The sequence below is a fragment of the Tursiops truncatus genome, chromosome 10 (assembly GCF_011762595.2).
Source record: "Tursiops truncatus isolate mTurTru1 chromosome 10, mTurTru1.mat.Y, whole genome shotgun sequence".
NCBI lineage: Eukaryota > Metazoa > Chordata > Mammalia > Artiodactyla > Delphinidae > Tursiops > Tursiops truncatus.
The window spans coordinates 36,720,868-36,742,650 of NC_047043.1; the positions used below are offsets into that span (position 1 = coordinate 36,720,868).

At 48.6% G+C, this 21,783-nt stretch overlaps 1 protein-coding gene across 15 annotated transcripts in view; it reads right to left on the minus strand.

The window, feature by feature from the left end:
• FGD2 (FYVE, RhoGEF and PH domain containing 2) overlaps window positions 1-21,783 on the minus strand; it is a 58,328-nt gene that overhangs the window by 15,617 nt on the left and 20,928 nt on the right. For 7 of the 15 annotated variants that reach the window (XM_073810791.1, XM_073810784.1, XM_073810790.1 and 4 more), the window contains 12 exons: window positions 21,622-21,770; window positions 20,213-20,369; window positions 19,888-20,026; window positions 19,323-19,381; window positions 18,933-19,079; window positions 18,123-18,215; window positions 12,617-12,696; window positions 12,501-12,534; window positions 11,921-12,013; window positions 4,528-4,659; window positions 1,529-1,675; window positions 208-354 (listed from right to left, as the gene is read on the minus strand). In XM_073810791.1, the coding sequence (XP_073666892.1) occupies window positions 208-354; window positions 1,529-1,675; window positions 4,528-4,659; window positions 11,921-12,013; window positions 12,501-12,534; window positions 12,617-12,696; window positions 18,123-18,215; window positions 18,933-19,079; window positions 19,323-19,381; window positions 19,888-20,026; window positions 20,213-20,369; window positions 21,622-21,770 (1,377 nt within the window). Of the gene's footprint in view, window positions 1-207; window positions 355-1,528; window positions 1,676-4,527; window positions 4,660-7,110; window positions 7,326-11,920; window positions 12,014-12,500; window positions 12,535-12,616; window positions 12,697-18,122; window positions 18,216-18,932; window positions 19,080-19,322; window positions 19,382-19,887; window positions 20,027-20,212; window positions 20,370-21,621; window positions 21,771-21,783 lie in introns of those variants that run through there. The other 8 variants (XM_073810785.1, XM_033864337.2, XM_033864338.2 and 5 more) reach the window with 6 other exon arrangements.

A 21,783-nucleotide genomic window follows, 5' to 3' on the forward strand; every position in this document is an offset into this window, starting at 1 on the left:
CATTGAGGAAGAGGACTGGTCACCCCCTGAGGGCAAAGCAGTCATGACCTGGAGTCTGGGCCCAGCTCTGAAAGCCACTAACCCTGTGACTTGAGGGAACCAGGTCCTCATTGAGCCTCATCTGACTTATGGGGCCAACAGTACTCACCCCCACCGCCACCCCTGACACACACACATACTGTGAGGAGGGGCGGGGCATGGCATTACCTGGGGGGCAGCGTAGACATAGAGCACGAGGGGGTCATCCCGCGGGATCACGCACCAGCCCCGGGACCCGCTTTTGCCCCACTTGTCCCCGAAGAGCTGTAGGAAGCTGCACATTAGGCTCTGCTCGGACCCCGCTGCAGCTCCTTTCTGAAACCAGAGAGAGGGGCTGTCAGGGAACAGAGCACCCACTACCTGACAGATGTCGGTCATTAGAAATCACTCTTTCTAAACCTTTCGGCAACGGTGCAAGGAGGTGTTATTTGTCCCTGAGGCTCAGAGAGGTCCCATCAGGGACTTGCAGTCACAGAGCTGGCCAGTGGCAGAGCTGCAGTCAAACCTCAGCCAGCCTGACCTCTGCGCAGGTGCTCGGAGGGCTTATCCCCTGAGAGCTGCCCCAGGGAACAGAACTGGAGCCTGAAAAGGGGCAGACCATCCCCTCTCTCCAGGAGCAAAAGCTGTGTGGTATGGTCTAGTGATTGGGGAGGGCATGGGCAGGGCCGGGGCCTAGAAGAATGAGGGAGGATTGCAAAGTGGGCAGATGTCAGTGGAAAGGAACCAACTTGAACCTGGGAGCTGTGTTCAGCTGGAATAGGCTGGGGTCTTCTCCCACCTCCCAAGGACAGTGGGATGTCAACCTGGCTTTAATGAGGGAGTGGCAGAGGGGCGGGGGTAACCAGTGTCTAGGCTGGGTGCCAGTGCCCCAGAGGTGCTGACCAGCAGTGCGAGTGCCTGGGGCTGGGGGTGGGGAGTGGCTCAGCCCCAAGGACAGCAGAGAACATCTGTGGTAGAGATCAGAGAGCTGGTTCCTAACTCGCTGTGTGACCTTGGTCACTTCTCTGGGCCTGGGTCTCCAACCAGCTGGTCCCTGAAGTCCCTTCCAATTACAATGGAGTCTCCAGGCTGCCTCTTCCCTGCAGTGGGACTCTGACCTGCAGCCTCAGTATCCCCATCTGTAAAATGGAATCAGCCGCACCAGCTCTTTTCACCTCCTGGGACTGCTAGGGCAGGGCATGGGGATATGAACAGGAGTGGTCCAGAGGGGCCGTGCGATTATCGGATGAGGATGCAGAGGAAAGGTGGAGAGCCTGGGCCACAGCCTGGAGCCAAAAGTTGCTCCTATTTGGTGACAGGCGCAGCTCTGTTTTATTTGGCCAGGGCCGGGCCGGGGTGGGGGGGTGTTCCGTCGGGGGTGCTGTCTGTGGGCAGAGAGAGAAGGACGGGGAGTGTGACCACGGCAGGCTTGTTCCTCAGCACCGAGGACAGTGCCAGCACTTGGTGAGGCCGTGCACACATTTGCCTAGTAGAGGAAACCGGCCCTCACCTCCAGGATGCCACGCCTCTTGTCCTCCTTGTCCTCAGGGAGCACATTTCCGGTGAGGAACGTGTAGCAGTCTAAACAGACTCGGCTGGGCCTGTTGTCATCATATTTGAGCTCAGCCCGGTAGTCGGAGCACCTGGCACACACCACCTGGGGGAGGACAGGCAGGAGGGGCTTGGGGGCTGAGGTGAGGCACGGAGGTCCCCGTTCGTGCCTTGGCTCAGGAGGTGGGGACGTGAGAGCAACACGAGACCAGAGGAAGAAAAAGAAAGCTTCAGGAGAGGGATGGAGGCAGAGCTGGGCATCCCCTGCGCTGGCAGAGGCCCAGCCACCTGGAGGCTGCAGTGCAGGGGGAGAGGGCCCGCAGCTGGGGGCTTGAGGCCTGGCCCCCACTGCAGGAGCTCAACCTCTCTCCCTTCACGTTCCCCGTTGTGAGGGCAGCTACTGATCCCGGGGGCTTGACCTGTGCACACCCCTTGCATCTGATCACTTCTCTGAGCGCTCTCTCTCCCCTCTGTCATCTCACATGACTCCCAGCAACCCCACCAGGTGACCAGCCCTGGGACTTTTACTCTCACCTGCAACGAGGGGACAGTGACTTGATGAAGGCCACAGAGCTCTCTGGCAGCAACTGGCCCTCCTCAAACAGAAGGTGTCTTTACGGTTCTACAGTTTAGCATTAAGAGTCATGCAGATTTTGCAGTCCACCCAATCCTAGAGTCAAACGTGTTCTGATACAAAAATGATGGGCTGGCTGTTTCTGCCAGGAAGACCCGCCATGTGGAGTCTATGGAGTGGCGCCCGGCCCCCAGCCCACCACGGAGACGTCCCCAAGAAGGCCATCACAGATCAGGCTGGGGAGATCGGGTGAAAGAGGCATGAGAAAACCTGGGGAGAAACACAGGCACTGCAGGATGTGACTTCCAGAAGACTGGAGTGTCACAGTGAGTCCAGGATGTGGGATTGGAAATGGGGGCAAGAGATAGAGACTTGGACGAAGGGTTATTCATCAGGTAGCCGGTCTGTGTGCCCAGCACAGCACGTGGCCTGGGAGGGAGCCACAGGGGAAGGCCTGGGCTTGCCCCACCATCACCAGGATTCCTGTCTGGCAGGCGGGGAGGCAGAAACTGGGCACCCAACCACGAAAGGATGACTCACAGAGTACAAACGTTCACACGGGCAGGAGAAACCCCAGAATCGGGTGCCTCACACAGCCCCACACACAGGGCTTCAGCTACCTTGAGAATATTTTATTTTGTTTTTTATTGAGATTTAAAATTTTTAAATACAATTAGCAAGTATTTATTTTCTCCTCTCCTCTACCAACTTTTTATTTTGAAAAATTTCAAACCTGAAGACAAGTTGAAATAATACAGTGATACCCCCACCACCAAATTCACGAATTGTGAACATTTTTGCCACTTTTGATTTATCCCTCTCTCCCTTTCTCTCTCTCTTTCTCTTTCTCTCTCTATACACACACACACACACACACACACACATACATATATATATTTTTTCTGAACCATTTGAGTTTAAATTACAGTCATCATGTCACATCACCCTCAAATATGTAGCTGGTGTCTCCTAAGAACAAGGGCATTCTCCTCCCTATCTACGATGTCATGATCACACACAGGAAATTTAACATCGACACAGTATTGTTACCTATATATGCTTCATAATCAAATTTCCCCCAGTGGTCCCAGTAATGACTTCTGTTTCTGGTTCTGTTTTTCCCATCCAGGATTCAATCATGGATCATACATTTCATTTAGTTCTCAGAATATTTTATTTCTTTTTTGTACCTGGAAGGCAGGTACATGAGTGTTGTTATATTGTTCTTTGTGCCTCTTTGTATTTCTTAACTATTTAAAATAATTTTTTAGAAACTACTTACAAAGTTACAAGCGTGAGTAGACTCAACTCTTGTTTACTGATGTGACTCACCGAAAATGGAAGCTAATCCCCAGATCCTTTCTATTTGGCTCTGATATGAAACTCACTTACACGAACAAAGGTGTGTCCCAGTCCTAGAAATTTACTTTGTGTCCTGATTGCAGTTTAACACATTTGGGGACGCCTCGCTGACTGGCCCCAACCTGCCCAGCTGGTCTCCTCCTGTCCCCCGAGGTCATTAAAGACGGAGGTCATTAAAGGGCTTCTCTGTTTGCAGAGTAAATGGAGAGGGTTGTAATGTCAACAGAGAACAGCTCAAGTACAGCAAGTGCTTAAAAAGCAAAGCAAGATCTGCCTCTGATAACTGGGCCTGAGCTGACAAGAGGGAGGAGTGGTTCCTTCCTCAATTCAGCTGGTGGCTGTTCCTCTGAGTGAGGCTGCCCAAGTGATTAAGGAGAGGGAAGGAAAGGGGGACAAGGAGAGGGAAGGGGGTGAACCTTCTTTTGTTGAGTCCTTACTACCACCCTGGAGGTAGGTGTTACTAATCCCCATTGTACAGGTGAGGAAGCTGAGGCTTGAACCTGGCGGGCAGAGTTAGCAGCAGAACCGAGCAGGTGCTGGAGTGCTGAGGGTTTGCCAAGAAGAGGAGGGGACAGTTAGCTGAGGTCGGTCAAGAAAAGAGGACGGTGAGGGGTGGGTGAGTAACAGGTGTGGGGCTGATGAGGTGGTGGATGAAAGGCCCGACAGGGGCTGAAGGATTTGGGTGCCCCCACCCAGGAACTGGAGACCATTTCCTGGTGCTGGGCCCTGGGGGTCTTGGGAAATGGTGGTGAGGAAGCAGACGAATGAATAGGGTCAGCTTTGGGGAGTGTCTTGAACAGGTCGCTTAACCTGTCTGAGCCTTGTGTCCTACCTGCAGAATGGGGCAAACAGCCGACCTGCTTCACACGTGGGCACCATGAGGCCCCAGAAACAGGTAACTCACACGCCTGGCACAGTTAGTGCCCAGCACTTCTGGCTGTACTGGTTGAAGCGGGCAGGGTTGGCAGGGATGGGAGGGCAGGGCCTGAGCTGGGAAGGCAGAGGCCGAGGTGGGTACTCACGTAGCCGCAGGCCCGGCAGTGGTGGCGGCGGCGCATCAGGGCGTTGAAGGGCTCCTGGCAGCGCATACACATGGTCACCATCTTGTCACGGACCCACTGCGGCGCCCGGAGGCCCAGCTCCTCGGACTGCAGCTGTGGGGTGGCAGGGTGGGTACTTCAGGACCCCCTGTACCCACCTGCTTGTGGCAGAGATCATGTGTGCTATGTTTCCCGGTGGCTTCCATGTGAAGTGGACTGGACGAATAAAGACCACGTAAAGGGGAGGTCAGTTACTATGAGCCCTATTTTACAGGTGAGGAAACTGAGCCCCAGAGAGGTCAAGGGACTCAGCAAAGACACCCAGCAGGCCAGAGTTCAGAGCTCAGATGTGAAATCAAGTCACAGACGCTCTCCATAACTACCACCCCACCTGCCTTCCACCTTCCCTTGGTCTCACATTTTTCAGGCACTTTCAAAACCCAAACCTGGGCATGCGCTCACTCCCTCTTGCGAGAACAACGGAATCACGACTAACTGCTGAACAATCATCCACAGGAAGACAACAGAACTTGCCAGAAAAGATACCCCACATCCACAGACAAAGGAGAAGCCGCAATGAGACAGCAGGAGGGGCACAACCACAATAAAAGCAAATCCCATAACTGCTGGGGGGTGACTCACAAACTGGAGAACACTTACACCACAGAAGCCCACCCACTGCAGTGAAGGTTCTGAGCCCCACGTGAGGCTTCCCAACCTGGGGGTCCGGCCACAGGAGGAGGAATTCCTAGAGAATCAGACTTTGAAGGCTAGCGGGATTTGATTGCAGGACTTCGACAGGACTGGGGGAAACAGAGACTCCACTCTTGGAGGGCACACACGAAGTAGTGTGTGCATCGGGACCAAGGGGAAGGAGCAGTGACCCCATAGGAGACTGAACCAGACCTACCTGCTAGTGTTGGAGGGTCTCCTGCAGAGGTGGGGGGTGGCTATAGCTCACTGTGAGGACAAGGACACTGGCAGCAGAAGTTCTGGGAAGAACTCCTTGGCATGAGCCCTCCCAGGGTCTGCCATTAGCCCCACCAAAGAGCTGGGTAGGCTCCAGTGTTGGGTCGCCTCAGGCCAAACAACCAACAGGGAGGGAACCCAGCCCCACACATCAGTAGACAAGTGAATTAAAGTTTTACTGAGCTCTGCCCACCAGAGCAATACCTAGCTCTACCCACCACCAGTCCCTCCCATCAGGAAGCTTGCACAAGCCTCTTAGATAGCTTCATCGACCAGAGGGCAGATAGCAGAAGCAAGAAGAACTACAATCCTGCAGCCTGTGGAACGAAAACCACATTCACAGAAAGATAGACAAAATGAAAAGGCAGAGCGCTATGTACCAGATGAAGGAACAAGATAAAACCCAAGAAAAACAACTAAATGAAGTGCAGATAGGCAACCTTCCAGAAAAAGAATTCAGAATAATGATAGTGAAGATGATCCAGGACCTCAGAAAAAGAATGGAGGCAAAGATCGAGAAGGTGCAAGAAATGTTTAACAAAGACCTAGAAGAGAAAAAAAAAAAAAAAAAAAAAAGACGTAGAAGAATTAACAAACACCTAGAAGAATTAAAGAACAAACAAACAGAGATGAACAATACAATAACTGAAATGAAAAATACACTAGAAGGAATCAATAGCAGAATAACTGAGGCAGAAGAACGGATGAGTGACCTGGAAGACAGAATGGTGGAATTCACTGCTGCAGAACAAAATAAAGAGAAAAGAATGGAAAGAAATGAAGACAGCCTAAGAGACCACTGGGACAACATTAAACTCAACAACATTTGCATTATAGGGGTCCCAGAAGGAGAAGAGAGAAAGTTCCTGAGAAAATATTTGAAGAGATTATAGTCGAAAACTTCCCTAACATGGGAAAGGAAATAGCCACCCAAGTCCAGGAAGCACAGAGAGTCCCAGGCAGGAAAAACACAAGCAGAAACACGCCAAGATACATAGTAATCAAACTAACAAAAATTAAAGACAAAGAAAAATTACTGAAAGCAACAAGGGAAAAATGACAACATACAAGGGAACTCCCATAATGTTAATAGCTGATTTCTCAGCAGAAACTCTGCAAGCCAGAAGGGAGTGGCATGATATATTTAAAGTGATGAAAGGGAAGAACCTACAACCAAGATTACTCTACCTGGCAAGGATCTCATTCAGATTGAATGCAGAAATCAAAAGCTTTACAGACAAGCAAAAGCTAAGAGAATTCAGCATCACCAAACCAGTTCTACAACAAATGCTAAAGGAACTTCTCTAAGTGGGAAACACAAGAGAAGAAAAGGGCCTACAAAAACAAACCCAAAACAATTAAGAAAATGGTAATAGGAACATACATATCGATAATTACCTTAAACGTGAATGGATTAAATGCTCCAACCAAAAGACACAGGCTTGCTGAATGGATACAAAAACAATACCCATATATATCTTGTCTACAAGAGACCCACTTCAGACCTAGGGACACGTACAGACTGAAAGTGAGGGGATGGAAAAAGATACTCCATGCAAATGGAAATCAAAAGAAAACTGGAGTAGCAATACTCACATCAGATAAAATAGACTTTAAAATAAAGAATGTTGGGCTGCCCTGGTGGCGCAGTGGTTGAGAGTCCGTCTGTCGATGCAGGGGACACGGGTTCGTGCCCTGGTGCGGGAAGATCCCATGTGCCGCGGAGCGGCTGGGCCCGTGAGCCATGGCCGCTGAGCCTGCGTGTCCGGAGCCTGTGCTCCGCAATGGGAGAGGCCACAGCAGTGAGAGGCCTGCGTACCGCAAAATAAATAAATAAATAAAATAAAATAAAATAAAGAATGTTACAAGAGACAAGGAAGGATACTACATAATGATCAAGGGATCAATCCAAGAAGAAGCTAAAGCAATTATAAATATATATGCACCCAACATAGGAGCACCTCAATACATAAGGCAACTGCTAACAGCTATAAAAGAGGAAATCAACAGTAACACAATAATAGTGGGGGACTTTAACACCTCACTTACACCAGTGGACAGATCATCCAAACAGAAAATTAATAAGGAAACACAAGCTTTAAATGACACAATAGACCAGATAGATTTAATTGATATTTATAGGACATTCCATTCAAAAACAGCAGATTACACTTTCTTCTCAAGTACACACGGAACATTCTCCAGGATAGATCACATCTTGGGTCACAAATCAAGCCTTGGTAAATTTAAGAAAATTGAAATCATATCAAGCATCTTTTCTGTCCACAACACTATGAGATTAGAAAACAGTTACAGGGAAAAAACACAAACACATGGAGGCTAAACAATACGTTATTAAATAACCAAGAGATCACTGAAGAAATCAAAGAGGAAATAAAAAAATACCTAGAGACATATTACAACGAAAACATGACAATCCAAAACCTATGCGATGCAGCAAAAGCAGTTCTAAGAGGGAAGTTTATAGCAATACAAGCCTACCTCAAGAAACAAGAAACATCTCAAATAAACAATCTAACCTTACACCTAAAGGAACTAGAGAAAGAACAAACAAAACCCAAAATTAGTAGAAGGAAAGAAATCATAATGATCAGAGCAGAAATAAATGAAATAGAAACAAAGAAAATAATAGCAAAGATCAATAAAACTAAAAGCTGGTTCTTTGAGAAAATGAACAAAATTGATAAACCTTTAGCCAGACTCATCAAGAAAAAGAGGGAGAGGACTCAAATCAATAAAATTAGAAATGAAAAAGGGGAAGTATTACAACGGACAGCGCAGAAATACAAAAGCATCATAAGAGACTACTACAGGCAACTCTATGACAATAAAATGGACAACCTGGAAGAAATGGACAAATTCTTAGAAAGGTATAACCTTCCAAGACCAAACCAGGAAGAAATAGAAAATATGAACAGACCAATCACAAGTAATGAAATTGAAACTGTGATTAAAAGTCTTCCAACAAACAAAAGTCCAGGATCAGATGGCTTCACAGGTGAATTCTATCAAACATTTACAGAAGAGCTAACACCCATCCTTCTCAAACTCTTCCAAAATATTGCAGAGGAAGGAACACTCCCAAACTCATTCTATGAGGCCATGATCATGCTGATACCAAAACCAGACAAAGATACTACAAAAAAAGAAAATTACAGACCAATATCACTCATGAATATAGATGCAAAACTCCTCAACAAAATACTAGCAAACAGAATGCAACAACACATTAAAAGGATCATACACCATGATCAAGTGGGATTTATCCCAGGGATGCAAGGATTCTTCAATATATGCAAATCAGTCAATGTGATACACCACTGAAGAAGAAAAACCATCCATATGATCATCTCAATAGATGCAGAAAAAGCTTTTGACAAAATTCAACACCCATTTATGATTAAACTTCTCCAGAAAGTGGGCACAGAGGGAAACTACCTCAACATAATAAAGACCATATATGACAAACCCAGAGCAAACATCATTCTCAATGGTGAAAAACTGAAAGCATTTCCTCTGAGATCAGGAACAAGACAAAGTCCTAGCCATGGCAATCAGAGAAGAAAAAGAAATAAAAGGAATACAAGGGCTTCTCTGGTGGCGCAGTGGTTGAGAGTCTGCCTGCCGATGCAGGCGACATGGGTTCGTGCCCTGGTCCGGGAAGATCCCACATGCCGCGGAGCGGCTGGGCCCGTGAGCCATGGCCACTGAGCCTGCGTGTCCAGAGCCTGTGCTCGGCAACGGGAGAGGCCACAACAGTGAGAGGCCTGCGTACGAAAAAAAAAAAGAAAAAGGAATACAAACTGGAAAAGAAGTAAATCTGTCACTGTTTGCAGATGACATGATACTATACATAGAGAATCCTAAAGATGCCACCAGAAAACTACTAGAGCTAATCAATGAATCTAGTAAAGTTGCAGGATACAAAGTTAATGCACAGAAATCTCTTGCATTCCTATATACTAACAACGAAAGATCAGAAAGAGAAATTAAGGAAACAATCCCATTCACCATTGCAACAAAAGTAATAAAATACCTAGGAATAAACCTACTTAAGGAGGTAAAAGACCTGTACTCAGAAAACTATAAGACACTGATGAAAGAAATCAAAGATGACACAAACAGATGGAGAGATATACCATGTTCTTGGATTGCAAGAATGAATATTGTGAAAGTGACTATACTACCCAAAGCAATCTACAGATTCAATGCAATTCCTATCAAATTACCAGTGGCATTTTTTACAGAACTAGAACAAAAAAATCTTAAAATTTGTATGGAGACATAGAAGATCCCGAATAGCCAAAGCACTTTTGAGGGAAAAAAACGGAGCTGGAGGAATCAGACTCCCTGACTTCAGACTATACTACAAAGCTACAGTAATCAAGGCAATATGGTACTGGCACAAAAACAGAAATACAGATAAATGGAACAGGATAGAAAGCCCAGAGATAAACCCACACACCTATGGTCAACTAATCTATGACAAAGGAGGCAAGGATATACAATGGAGAAAAGACAGTCTGTTCAATAAGTGGTGCTGGGAAAACTGGACAGCTACATGTAAAAGAATGAAATTAGGACACTCCCTAACACCATACACAAAAATAGACTCAAAATGGATTAGAGACCTAAATGTAAGACTGGACACTATAAAACTCTTAGAGGAAAACATAGGAAGAACACTGTTTGACACAAATCACAGCAAGATCTTCTTTGATCCACCTCCTAGAGTAATGGAAATAAAAACAAAAATAAACAAATGGGACCTAATGAAACTTAAAAGCTTCTGCAAAGCAAAGGAAACTACAAACAAGACGAAAAGACAACCCTCAGAATGGGAGAAAATATTTGCAAATGAATCAATGGACAAAGGATTAATCTCCAAAATATATAAACAGCTCATGCCATTCAATATTACAAAAACAAACAACCCAATCAAAAAATGGGCAGAAGACCTAAATAGACATTTCTCCAAAGAAGACATACAGATGGCCAAGAAGCACATGAAAAGCTGCTCAACATCACTAATTGTTAGAAAAATGCAAATCAAGACTACAATGAGGTATCACCTCACATCAGTTAGAGTGGGTATCATCAGAAAATCTGCAAACAGCAAATGTTGGAGAGGGTGTGGAGAAAAGGGAATCCTCTTGCACTGTTGGTGGGAATGTAAATTGATACAGCCACTATGGAGAACAGTATGAAGGCTCCTTAGAAAACTAAAAATAGAACTATCTTATGACCCAGCAATCCCACTACTGGGCATATACCCAGAGAAAACCATAATTCAAAAAGACACATGCACCCCAATGTTCACTGCAGCACTATTTACAATATAGCCAGGTCATGGAAGCAACCTAAATGCCCACTGACAGACGAATGGATAAAGAAGATGTGGTACATATATACGATGGAATAGTACTCAGCCATAAAAAGGAACGAAATTGGGTCATTTGTAGAGACGTGGATGGATCTAGAGACTGTCATACAGAGTGAAGTAAATCAGAAAGAGAAAAACAAGTATCGTATATTAATGCATATATGTGGAACCTAGAAAAATGGTACAGATGAACTGGTTTGCAGGGCAGAAATAGAGACACAGATGTAGAGAACAAACGTATGGACACCAAGGGGGGAAAGTGGCGGGGGTGGGGGAGTGGTGGTGGGATGAATTAGGAGATTGGGATTGACGTGTATACACTAATCTGTATAAAATAGATTAATAAGAACCTGCTGTATAAAAAATGAATAAAATTAAATTTTAAAATTCCAAAAAAAAAAAAAGATAAATGTTGGGAGACAGTTCTCCTAGGGTCTCTTGTGTTTCCTTTTTTCTGGACTGTCTTTTCAAGCATCTTCCTATAGCTATCAGCCTTGAAAATAGATGTTGTCTCTCTAGAGCATAGGGCAGACATCCTCACTGCACATTATAAAAGATTCAGAGACTGATTTGCTTTTGTTTGCTGACATAGTCAATTCTGATTCTTTCAAACTGAGGACCAGTCCCTGCCCTTGGAGCATGAATTAATAGAGATAAATAAAGAACTCTTGAAAGATAGCAAAAAAAAAAGAAAAAAGAAAAACCCAAACCTGCACACACACCACCCCCACAGCCCGAGTTATACATATAGATGTAAAATCCTTCCTAGCGGTAGTTGCACATACAGCCTCCCAAAGGAATTTTTTGCTAATGGGGGAATCTTTGGCATTGAGTTTCTGAGTAGGGTGATGTTGGCGTGTGTAAGCTTCCCCTGATCCCTTCAAATCATTCATGGTGGGTGACACTCTCCAGCCCTCCAAGCTGGCCTAGGTAGAACAAAGAGAGGGAATCATTCCTGTGTAAGGCTGGCGGCTCCAGGAGGGATACAGAGCCTTCATTTACCTCCTGCTCCTGGGTGTCTCCCTCAGGGCTCTGGACCGCAGCTTTGAAGGTTTCATTCCGCTTCTCGATTTGGTCAATGGCCGCTTGGCAGGCCTGGGGCAAGGGGCAGAGCACAGGGAGGTGGTTGGGGGGCGGCAGGAAGGGCTTGCTCATCTGTGAATCCATCTACACATTCCACAAACATTGCTAAAAGCCTACTGGGTGCTAGGGGTTAGATTCTAAGTGTACATTGCCTGATTTAAGGGAGGAGAAAATATTAGCCCCAGATTACAGATGTGAAAACTGAGGCTCAGAGACATTAAGTGACTCGCCCCAGGCCACCCAGCTAGGCAGTGAGAGGCAGCAAGATTTGAACCCAGGTCTGACTCCAACTACTACAGAGCAACTTTGAGGAAGAACAGGGAGCAAGCAGGCGGGTGTGCACTCACACACACACACACACACACACACACACACACACACACACACACACACACACACACACACACACACACACACACACACACACACAGCATCCCTCTCTCCCCCGCAGCCTGGGTAGGGAGGTCAGAATCCTAGGGGCCCTGGAGCATTCTGATACCTGCAACCAGGAGATCATTTCCTCCTGGGACCTGCTTGGAAAGTGAACACAGGTGTTGAGGAGAGCAGCCCCTCCCAGTTTTCCCATCTCACCCGGCCCTCAGCCTGCCTGCCTACCGGGCCCGCAGCTCCAGGGTGCGCTGCTTCCCGGACACCAGGAAGGAGTGGGGGAACTCAGCGTCAGTCAGCTCCCGCACCTGCTCGGAATGGGAGGGAGAGACTGCTCAGACTCGCCCACCCGCCCCCCAGGTACTGTGGCAGGGAGGTAGGTGAACTGTGCCCCAAGGACAATTCAAATTAGAGACAAGGATAGGGAGCTTGTTCAACTGCTCCCTAATCCCATCAAGCCAGGCAAATGCGCCTGCAATCTGGCCTCACCCTGTGCAGCAAATGGGACTTAGGGTTCCTGGAACCTTAGTAGATAAGTTGGCCCAGTGTGAGGTAGGGGTGACGGCTCCTGACAAAGGAGTCACCCAAAATGGAAACTGGGTCACAAATTGGGTTTGGGGACACAGCCTTTTCAAGATCAGATGTACGGCCTAGAACAAGACCCTTTTACCCCATAGAGTGAATGAAGGAATTGATCACCCAATTCACGGATCCAACAGACCCCCGCCCCACTTCCTGTCTTTTACCATCCTTGTCCCAGAACTCCACAGGTCCCGAGTCCGTTATGAAAGCCACCCGTCACAGAGCACTTACTATGCGACAGCCACTGAGCACCCCACACATGTTCTCATTTAATCAGCACAACTGCTGAACCCACTAATCTCTAATGTTTAATGGCCAACATGTGCCCCTGAAGGCAGTACCTGTCAACAGCTACAGTCCCCTGGCACAGCTGAATCTATGGTTACCTACCAGTTTACAAGAATTATGTGGGACCGAGGGACATGCTGAATGACACCACAGGGGTGCGGTCAGCAAAATCCAGACTGTGAGAAACTCTACCAGAGAAATGATTTGATTTCTTCAACTAATAAATGAGAGAAAAACTAGGAGAGGGAGGTATAATGGATAAAAGGGGATGTAAGAAGCATATTACAAATGATTCAAACAGATCAGCTGTGAGAAGACAATTATGAGACAGTCAAGGAAAACCAAGGGATCTTAACGTTATTAACTAATTATCATTAATTTGTTAGATGTAATAATGGTACTGTTGGCAACTTTTAGGGCAAAAAAAAGAGTTCTTATTTCTTAAAGAGACATACTGAAGTATTTATAGGTGAAATGATTATGTGTCTGAGATTTGCTCTTATATAATCCATTGGAAAAGGGGATTAAGAAGGGGATTGCTGAGTAAACCAGTTTTAGCCAGGTGATGAGTATATGGGGGTTCATTGTACCATTTTCTCAGCTTAAAAGTGTCCAGAATAAAAAGTTAAAGAAAATCGTCACAGCAGTCCGGACAGGTAGATATTATCACCCTCATTTGGGAGATGAGAAAATGAAGATCAGAGAGGGCAAGAGACCTGCTTGAGGAAACACAGCATCTAAAGAGCATAATGAAGATTCAAATTACGGTTTTTGGTCCCCAAGGGTAAAGCAGAAGCACATCTATTTCCACCCCACTCCCAGAGCCCAGTAAGCACAGACTTCTCCCAGGCAATGTGGAGACAGAGTCACAAAGGGAAGCTAAGATACAGACCTAGAGCCCAAGGGCCTAGCATGGAGGAATTTTGTTGTCACTGAATCCACCTGACATGTGGGCCCCTCTGCGGGCTCCTTGCCACGAGGTGACCAGGCCTTGGCACACTTTCAGGCGGCCCACCACACCTCAGAGAGCATGACTCTGGGAACATCCTTCCTCATATTAGGCCTAGTCTACCTCTTGGGCCCACAGAACCAGTCCGTTCCCTCTAGAAGGGGCCTGATGTGATTTGCACTTGATACCCTTGACAATGGGGAGGCTCTAAGGGTTTATAAATGGAGAAGCTCCTGTGGAGACAGGTGTTTGGGAAAGCCACTCCAGCAGCTATTTATAAGGGTCGAAGGGCTGGGAAAATAGGACACACCAGCAGCCCAGAGGCCAGTTAGGGAGGGATTCCCTGAGTGGTCCATGCCTGCCTGGAGAGAGAAAAGGTTTCTACCTGGGGAACAGTATCTGGAATCTGGCAAGACTCCATGCCTGATTGGGTGAAGGAGAGGGGAGCGAGAAAAGAAGGGAGAAATCTAAGGTCTGGAGTCCACGGCCAGGAAGAAACATGATGCTTTTGATAGAAAAAGGGGAAGTGGGAAGAGTCCCTGACCTGAGGGACCACCTCTGCAGAGGGGCAGGATGAAGGTTTCTAGAGGACAATTCCCCGAGCTCCGCAATACCCAGGCTGAACCACCAGACTTGGCCGGTTCAGGCTCCTGCCAGCCCACACAGTGCCTTTGTGCTAATTAGAGAAAGACACCCCTTCCTCAAAACACTTTACTGACATCTGTTGGCAAACTGGCGTAACATTCAGTCAAGTATCTGGTTTGTTGAACCAGACACTTGACTGCCATCTGCCGGACAGTGAGAACTGTAAATATGCAATCTATGCTGTTGTCTGTGGATGAGGTGTGCTCATCTTAGTTGAGGTGTGCTTGCACAGTGCACAACCTGCACAGTTGTCCATGGAGACGCTGAGTACATATGTACCCTTACCCCTTCCTTCTTCCCCGGCTGGCCCTGTACAGGATGGCACAACGATAGGACCAAGTCAGACCCTGGGGGGCAAATCAGCTGCTGAGAACTAGGCCTCCTTGACACTCAGGAAGGAGGAGGCCAGGGGGTCACGGCCAGTGGGAGCCATCATGGTGGTCAAAGGTCAGACCCGCCTCCAAACCTTAGACTCAGGAAATGATTCCTGCACAAATGCGGGTAGGTGGACAGCTCTGCTCCTGCCAGGCCCGTGCCATCCAGGAGTGGGCGCTGTGCGGCCACCAGAGCACCAGACACGCCCTGTAGGGACTATGTTCACTGGGACTGGAGATGCCAGGAACCCAGCACACACTGGGCCTGGGAGCCCTCGGCACATACCCTGAGCATCTGACACTGTCAGGCCCATTTCTATGTATTTTCTCTTTACGATAGTCTGTTGTGGTCTCCATATTTCTTGGCTTTTCTATCTGTCAATCTCTGCCTCTCTTTTTCTATGCCTGGGTCTCTGCCAGTCCTAAGACAGGGCTGCCTGTCTCCATTTCTCTGTCTTTAACCCTCCATAACCTGCCTTTCTCAGTCTCGCTCACCAAGGCTCCCAGATGTACAAGCTTGCACGCACCCTAGCCTCTGGGACATTCTGGCCACTTCAGTTAGGAAAGCTGGATGACGCAGGGTGGGGGGGCTGCATTCCTAGAGGAACTCAGTCAGCTGAGATATGGGGGACGGGCTGTGAAGCCCCAGAAGTTGCCCAAGTCCCTCCATCAGCCCTCATCACCCGCAGGCTACACCCCACCCCCAAGCCCTTGATTCAGCCCCAAACACCAGGCAAGCCCAGTCAGCAGCAGGGGCAAGGCCCTCCTGCTGGGGGCTCTCAGAGGCTCAGGGGTTCTCCAGAGGCGGAAGTATCCTGGTTCGAGTTCTGCCTGCAGCTCTCTCCTGCTGCAGATCCTGGGAGATGGGTGGGGGGAGGGGGAGTCAATAGGGATAGGGAAGGGGGAGATGGAAGGGTACCAAGATAGGCCAGATCTGACCTCTGCTTCTTCCAGCCCCAGCCACCAGGACTCAGGAGCGATCAGAGGGGCTGTCAAGAAGTTTCCCCTCCCATTTCCTCCACTATGCCTTCAATTCCACCCTATACTTTATCTTTCCAGGTTGAAGCCTTAGTAGGAGATTGTATAGTATGCTGGTTAGGTACAGAGGCTCTGGACTCTGTTATACCTGAGTTTGATCATGCAAACCAGGATTTGCTGTGTGACCCCCAAGCAAGTTACTTAATCTTTCTGGGCCTTGGGTTTTTTTTATTTTTAAAAAAGACTTTTTTTTTTTAAGATCAGTTTTAGGTTCACAGCATAATTAAGAGGAAGGTACAGAGATTTCCCATATACTCCCTGAGCCCACATATGCACAGCCTCCTCCATTAATACCATTCCCCCACCAGAATGGTACATTTATTAGAATCAATGAATCTACACTGACACATCATTATTACCCAAGGTTCATAGTTTACATCAGGGTTCACTCTTGGTGTTGTAAATTCTGTGGGTTTGGATAAATGTGTAATGACTGTTATCTACCATTATAGTACCATACAAAATAGTTTTACTGCCCTTAAAATCCTCCACGTTCATCCCTCTCTTCCCCCAACTACTGGTAACCACTGATCCTCTTGCTGTCTCCATAGTTTTGCCTTTTCCAGAATGTCATATCATTGGAATCACATAGTATTATACAAAGTATGTATGTATATATGTAGCCTTTTCAGATAGGCGTCTTTCACTTAGTGATATGCATTTAAGTTTCCTCCATGTTTCTTCATGGCTTAATAGCTCATCTCTTTTTATCACGGAATAATATTCCATTGTCTGGACGTACCACTTTATTTCCTTTTAAAAGTGGGATTAACTACAGATATACTTACACACAGGCATACTGTACACAGTTATTCACTGCAGTCTCATTTGCAGACACTGACAACAGAGAACAATCTAAATGTCTGTCAGTAGAGGACTGGCTGAACAAATTACTGTACATCCACATGCTGGGATGCTACGCAGCTATGCAAAAGGATGAGGAAGCTCCTAATGAACTGACTTCCAAGCACCTCTAGAATTAGTAGTTAGTTAAAAAAGTCAAGTGCAGAATAGTGTATGTGAAAAATAGTCTCACTGTTTATGTGAAACAAAAGTAAGGAAGCCATAATGAATATATTATTAGTGTGTGTATGCAAAGACTACCTCTGGAAGGCCTCACAAGAAGCAAAGGCTGCCTCCAGGAAGGGGAACTAGGGGATGGGGTGTATATATATGCAATATATATTGCATATATTTTTGATATAGTTTGATTTGGGAATGTGTATTATCTATATTTTTAGGTAATAAAGTTATTATTTTTTAAAGATTTTTAAAAACCAAAAAAATGCAGGGGATAATAACAGCCCCTACATCACAGGGCTGTTAAGAGGATCCAGTGGGATGATTTAGGGCCCAACCCAACCCACAGTGACCGCCCAGTCGATGGGCACTACTATGGACTGCTGTGCTGTCTCCGCCCATTTGTGGCCATCTCTGGATGGGGACACACCCAAGTCAGCAGCTGAGCTGAAAGTGGAGACCCTTCCTACTCAAAGTATGGCCTGGGGAGCTGCAGTACTGGCATCACCCAGGAGCTGGTTAGAAATGCAGAATCTCCGGCCCCTCTCCAGACCTCCTGAATCAGAACCCACATTTTAACAAGACTCCCAGGGGATTCATGCATGTATTAAAGTTTTCAAAATACTGGGGTAGATGGTAGGGAAAGCAGAGCAAAGCTGGGAGCTGGGAAGGGCCCTGGACAGGACGGCTGGGAGGCCAGGTGGGAGAGATCTAACCCCAAAGCTTTTCCACCTTCATGTTGCCCCGGACCTGAGACTCAGGTTGGCCCCTCCTGCTACTCCGCATACTCGGTCCCACCCTTGGGGTAAAGCCCGAAGGTGGTTGGGGTGCCTCTTACCTTCATGCTGGCCACGTCGATACGGGTCCTGACCTGGAATTGGGCGCCCACCTGGATGACCCTGGGCACACAGTAGAGCAGCATGTTGTTGAACTGCAAGAGACACAAGCATGAGTGTGTGCACAGTGGCAAGGGCAGGAAGGACAATCAGGCAGGCTTCCCTGGGCGTGGGCTGAGCCCCACTGGGTCTCCCTCCCCTCTCGCCACCCGCTGGGCCAGCTCACAGGACCTCACAGGTGTGCTAAGGAAGTGGTTGTCTAGCCCCAATCCAACAGGTAGGTCACTGAAGGACTGCCCTACCTGTGGGCATCAAGGGACCACATCAGACCTCAGAAACCTACGAGGCCTTTCTCACAGGGGCCAAGGGTGGCAGGGGCTTATGAGAGATTGTAGCTCCCTCCCCAAAACCTTCAGGTGGGACCAGTTTCCAGGAGACACCCTGGCTTCTTCAGTGCAAACCAGGGCAGTTCTTCCTAGCAGCCAACCTAATTCCCTCCTGCTGTACACTCTCTAGAGCATAGATTGATACCACAGGCTTTGGAGCCAAACAGACTGGGTTCAAATTCTGACTCTGTTGCTTCCCAGGGCATGTCTGGGAACCCCCTCAGTTAGAAATTCCTGAGGCCTGGAGGTAGCACGTGACTTGTCCCAAGTCACCTGGGTGCCAAAGTAGAGAAGGATAGAGAAGCAGGTTTGTCCCTGTTCATCCTGCAGTGCCAGCTGGGTAGATGCCAGGCAGGCAGAACCTGGGGCAGAGGGCCCGTGGACTTCCCTCCCCAGTGTGGGGCAGGCCCCCCAGCATCCCCCTACCAAGAAAAGGTAGCGCTCCATGGGGCCGATGCGGCGGAAGGAGATCTTGAGGACAGGGCCCTCGCGCAGCAGGGTGTTGGAGGGGTCTACTAGGTCGTCCTCCAGGCCCAGGCGCTGGTACACTTCCCACAGTTCCTGCAGCCGCTCCTGGGGACAGGAGGTGTACCTTCAGCCGAGGCCAGGCAGGGCCTGCCTGCTTCTGGAAGGTTTGCCTTGTGTGGACAGGGACAGGGTGTGAGGGGGAGGTGGGCCAGGTGTCGTGAGGAAGGATCAGGGGATGAGGAGATACAGAGACCTGGGTGGGTTGGGGGAGGCTGAGAGCTGCAGGGAGGAGGTGACAGGGCCCCTGGGGATGCCTGCTGCTTCTATTCCGAGGGCTGGGATGCTCACCATCTCAGTGATGGCTGCGTTGGAGTGCTGAGCGGCTGAGAAGATCATGTCAAGGGCTTCTGAAATGGGGGCAGGGCCAGAGTTACCCCCTGAAAATACGGGGCTTGTGGCTGAGGCAGGAGGTCCTTGAGGCTTAATCAAGTGGCCTCAGGGCCTGCCATGAGCACCCCCAGGAGCAGCCTTCCCCTGTAGCCTGGCACATGAGGTATTTGGATGATGGGGGCCATTTCCCACCCAGAGTGGAGAGACTAGAAGCCACCAAAAGACAGGGCTTAGGCCGTTGGCTTCTGTGACTTTCAATGCCCCCCAGATCCAGAGGGTGAAGGCATGGTTTCAAATCCCAGCTCTGTTCCTTTTTGGCTGTGTGATCTTGAGCAAGTCACTTAACCTCTCTGGGCCTTAATGTCTATAAAAAAGTGGCTGATACTATAGACAATGTCTACGAAGTATAAGCGGTCAATGTTGATGGCCGATGGTCATCATAACCATTTTAGCAGGTGCTCCATAAATTATGGAAGTGGCTCGAACCTCCCCAACCCCCTGGATTCCCTGGGGGTGTCCTCACTCTGGGCATCAGCCAGGTCTGGGGCCTGGGCTGGCAGCTTCTGGACATACTCCTTGAGCAGCAGCTCGTAGCGTGGGATTCTCTGCACAGGTTCCAGCATGTGGTGCTGCAGGGTCAGGCTGCCTGAGGCCTCGCTGCTCTTGGGGAGGGAGGGGGGAGGGAGAGCGTGGGGGTGAGGGGGGAAGGGGTAGGTCAGGCTGCCCCTGAGGGTCGGGGGAGTGCGCAGCAACTGAGCCAGGGAGGTGGCCCAAATCACTGGGGAACCTGAGCCACTGCACACTGGGGTGGCAGTGCAGGCTCTGCCCCGCCCCCACCCCAGCCTCACCTGAATGCGGGTGATAACCTCCTGGAAGGGTGGAGACTTGTCACTCCAGGTGGCCAGCAGCTCAGCGGCTCGCTCAAAGTTCTTGACATACTCACTGTACATCTTCAGGAAGGGGGCCAGCTTCTGGATCACGTCGCCAATGCGGGGGGTGGTCGTCCTGCAGGAGGGGCACCAGGTACTGCCCTCAGTCTGGGGACCTCTTCTCTTAACTCCAGACAGGGTCAGGTTAGGTAAGGCTCCCCTCACCCCCCAACACAGCCTTTCTGCGGCACTTCTGGGTGCAGGTATAGGGGGGCGTGTCATCCTCACACATGTGTGTGGTTCACTCCCCCTTAGACTGTGAGCCCCCTGAGGGCAGATGCTGCTCTCTCCCACGGATTGGATTCCCCCAAAGGCCCAGTACAGTGTCAGGCCCACAACAGGCGTTCAATAACCACCTGATACTTGTTCATGTAACAATAATAAGGGCCACATGCCAAGCACTGCCCAAGATTCCGTGCATGTCTCATCTCATTTAATTCTCACAACCCTGCCTGCGGGAGGAGGGACAGTCAATGGCCCATCTTAGAGAAGAGGAAATCCAGGCTCAGAGAGGTAAGAAAAGGTCATTCGACCCAGGAACTGTTACAGCAGAGCGGTAAGGACTGACCATCTGGAGCTGGCCCGCCTGAGTCTGATTTCCAACCGCACCACTTACTCTAGCTGTGTGTTCTTGGACCAGTCACCTAGCCTCTCTATACCTTAATTTTCCCATCTGAAAAAACTGGGCATGATGGTAGGCAACCTCACAGGGTTGTTTTTTTCAAAAAAAAATATTGCAAAAAATTTTAAGCAATCATAAAATAAAAAGAATATAATAACGAACCCCTATATATCTGTCCCTGCACTTAACAATTACTAAGATTCTTTTTTAACAAAGAATTTTAAAGGACATACCAGACATCATGGCATTTCTTTGGCAAGATACTAATTTCAGCACTAAATACTTTAGTAGTCATCTCTGAAAACAGAGAGGGGTTCCTGCATAACCACGATGTCATCATCACACAGCAGGCTGATGTGAAGATTAAGCGAGTTAATAGGTGTAAAGCCCAAGGCAGGGCAAGTAGGAAACACTCAGTTAGTGCTGGTTATTTCCACTGCCTCCTAAGTCACTCAGCCTAGTGAGGACCTGATCCATCCCCTTCTCCAGGACACACACACACACACACACACACACACACACACACACACACACACGCCTCGTCCAAGCCCCTCACTGTGCAGACAGAGCAAGCCCAGAGGAGGAGAGTCATGGTCACACAGCAAGGGCAGGGGCATAATAGGCCAGACCCAGTTCCCTGGGGGCTGCAACCGGACCTGACCAGGGCTGTGGTCAGGGGGCCTCAGGGGCTCCTGCTGGACCTCACCAGTTGTCCAGCCGCTGCTGCAGCTCTGGGAGGAAGAACTGTGCATGGAACTGGTAGATGGAGGCGGTGTTGGAGAAGATGAGCCTGACCACATCCTCGGGGAAGGCCTTGCTGCTGCGGGCCTCCTTCAGCAGCTCCTGGAAGAACACCTACAGCCGCAGC